This window comes from Dioscorea cayenensis, chromosome 17 (assembly GCF_009730915.1).
Source record: "Dioscorea cayenensis subsp. rotundata cultivar TDr96_F1 chromosome 17, TDr96_F1_v2_PseudoChromosome.rev07_lg8_w22 25.fasta, whole genome shotgun sequence".
Classification (NCBI taxonomy): Eukaryota; Viridiplantae; Streptophyta; class Magnoliopsida; order Dioscoreales; family Dioscoreaceae; genus Dioscorea; species Dioscorea cayenensis.
In genome coordinates this window covers 1,751,838-1,754,608 of record NC_052487.1, presented here as the reverse complement: position 1 = coordinate 1,754,608, position 2,771 = coordinate 1,751,838, and the positions used below count along the sequence as shown (strand labels likewise).

General features: G+C 32.8%; 1 protein-coding gene across 1 annotated transcript; it reads right to left on the bottom strand.

Moving 5' to 3' along the window:
- Positions 1–1,199: 1,199 nt before the first annotated feature.
- LOC120280473 (rust resistance kinase Lr10-like) lies at positions 1,200–1,778 on the bottom strand. The gene has a single exon (XM_039287331.1). The coding sequence runs from the start codon at positions 1,776–1,778 to the stop codon at positions 1,200–1,202; it is 579 nt and encodes a 192-aa protein (XP_039143265.1).
- Between the last annotated feature and the right edge of the window lie 993 nt (positions 1,779–2,771).

Genomic DNA, 2,771 nt, shown 5'->3' with positions numbered 1-2,771 from the left:
CTCTTTTTGGAATTAAATATGAGAGAAATGTGAAGATATAAATTATGGGTAGTTTTGGAAATGTAACTAATTTTTTATAAAATTTTGTTAAATTATTTGGTAAGTGAGATTCATTTAATCACGACAGATAAAAAGGAACAGAGGGAGTAATGTTAACGTAGAAATGAGAAAGAGAGTAAAGCTATCATATGATAGGTGAAAACTAAGAATAAGAGCTGATTGGATAGTGATGCCATGCCGGATTTCACTCAGATTTTGGGTAGAGAAACTTATTACTGTCTTCTTATAATTAGTGCTTTTATAATTGAGAAAAAAGAGTTTTAAGGTTTAATTTAATGGCAATTTGTTATTGGAAGGAAGTTACTTTGTTTGGTTTTTTGTTAGGCAACTTCAATCAATCTTTTTCTTTCATCCTCTTAATTTTTTTTTTTTTGATAAAAGTGGATAAACCATAGATTTATTGAAAATGAAACGCAGCGTACAAGCACAAAACAGATAGATAAGAAAGAACATAAACTCTCACCAGAGGTGATGCACAAGTACTTCTAGAAACATAACAAAGGGAACAAACAACGAGAAGATAAAACAGCTCTGAAGACGAAAGCCACCAACATGGGGCACAGGTCAACAGAGCTGGGAGTGGAGAACTCTACTCCAGAACAGGATTAGGATTCGAATCGCCAGAATTGTTGGATCCCCTAGCGCTGATGAAGTTGATTGAGTGCTTGATTTTTTGAGTAGCCTCCGCCAGAGACTGCTGTTGATTAACATCAGCCGCTGAAAACCAGGAAAGTAGCATATTAGCAATTTTAAACATTAAAGAGTGAGTAGGTAATGCAGAAAACTGAAAAATGCGATTGTTACGCTCAAGCCAAATATTCCAAATAATAGCTCTAACACAAAGGTCCCAAAGAGGTTGGCATTGAGGTTGAATGGAAGTAATCCAAGTGGTCCAAATCTTCAAAAAGGAAGAGGGGATGGAGTGTATTTCCAACATATGTGTGAAATATGCTGAAACAGGTGAACTTTTAAGAGACCATAACTTAGTCTCTATAACATTCATGTGAAAGTACAAGTAGCATCCAATCCATTGAACCTTCAGGAACATAATTCAACAACCAAACTATATACACACACATACATATAGATAGATACATATAGGCCATTTTAATTGTATGATTTGAAGAATAATGTTAAAATTATTCTTCACTCAAAGGTGGGAGGGAAGATGAAACAAAAGGTCTAGGGGGTAGCTCCAAGCTTTCCAAACTCCCAATGAGCATTTGCACAACTCTTGTCATTGTAGGCCTATCAGTAGGACTCCATTGTATGCACCACAGAGCAACAATCACAAGCTTCCTCATAGTTTCTTCTTCATTGTTCATCACATCTATCGCTACATGAAAATTTTGCTCGCCGATCAACTGCTCGTAAACCCATTCAGGGAAATAAATCTCATCAGTTTTCTCTACCGAAGGATCGATGTTTTTCCTGCCACCTACCCTTTCCAAGACCAGCATTCCAAAACTATGAACATCTGATTTATAAGACACTGTTCCAAAGTTCCTTGGGTAGATTTCAGGTGCAATGTAGCCCCTTGTGCCTCTTACTGCTGTCATTGTCACAATGCTTTGATCTCTTGAACATAGTTTTGCAAGACCAAAATCAGAAATCTTTGGGTTGAATTCATAGTCAAGTAAAATATTGTGAGGCTTGCTGTCGAAATGGAGAATTCGCTGATTACATCCTTGGTGCAAATACTCAACTGGATAAATCATTAATGTATTTTGTTATTCGAATGAAGTTTCGTCATTTGGGTTTTTTTTTTAAAGAAAATTAACTGGATAAATCATTCATGTATTAAAACAAAAAACTTTATATGTACCAATATGGGAAAATATAGTACAGAAAGAACGTACGTGACAAAGACTCAATAACAGAATAATTCATCTATAACCACTCCGTCTATACCCATTTTGTCAAACTAAAATGTTAAAAATCTTCAATTGTATCATTGATTCCATGGATGGTGAAACATCTCAAACCCAACTCAATCCGACTCGAGTTTGATAATGAAAACTAGTTTTGATCGAATTCCAAGTCGGGCTCAAATAAAACCCAACAATATGGGGATCTTGATAGTCGACCTAAACCTGTTCCCAAACCTTATCTACAAAAATAAAATTATATAAAATGCCATATATCATAGTAGGGATGACAAATATACCAAAACTTTATTATTATGAATTGACATTTTTAATTTTTAATTTTTATATTGGGATGTTTTGTCAAAAAATTATATTTATCATGGTTTTATGACATTTTTTAAAAATATTTTTAAGAAGAGACATAGATGGTATGGATTCACTAAAGGATATGTTCCCAGCCCTGGCCCGAATTTCTACTCACATCTCCTACCTTGATCCCGAACCCGAATACAGGGAATTTTTTTCCCTGTTCTTGTCCCTGGGGGGATTTTTGGGTTCGGGGATTAATCCTAGCCCCTAACTAATAAATTAAAATATTATTATTATTTAAAATAAATTTTATAAAATATTTGCTAAAAATACAATAAAATTTTTTAATAATTAAGAAACTTATTATAATAAATGTGACCTTACAAAAAAAATACTAACATAGACTATCAACAATAAATTATTTACAAATTTTAGAAAAATGTAAAAAATGTAATATAGTTAATATAAGTTTAGGATTTTATTTAATTTTTATACTAATGTTTATTTAATTATTAATAATTTTCTAAATAAATA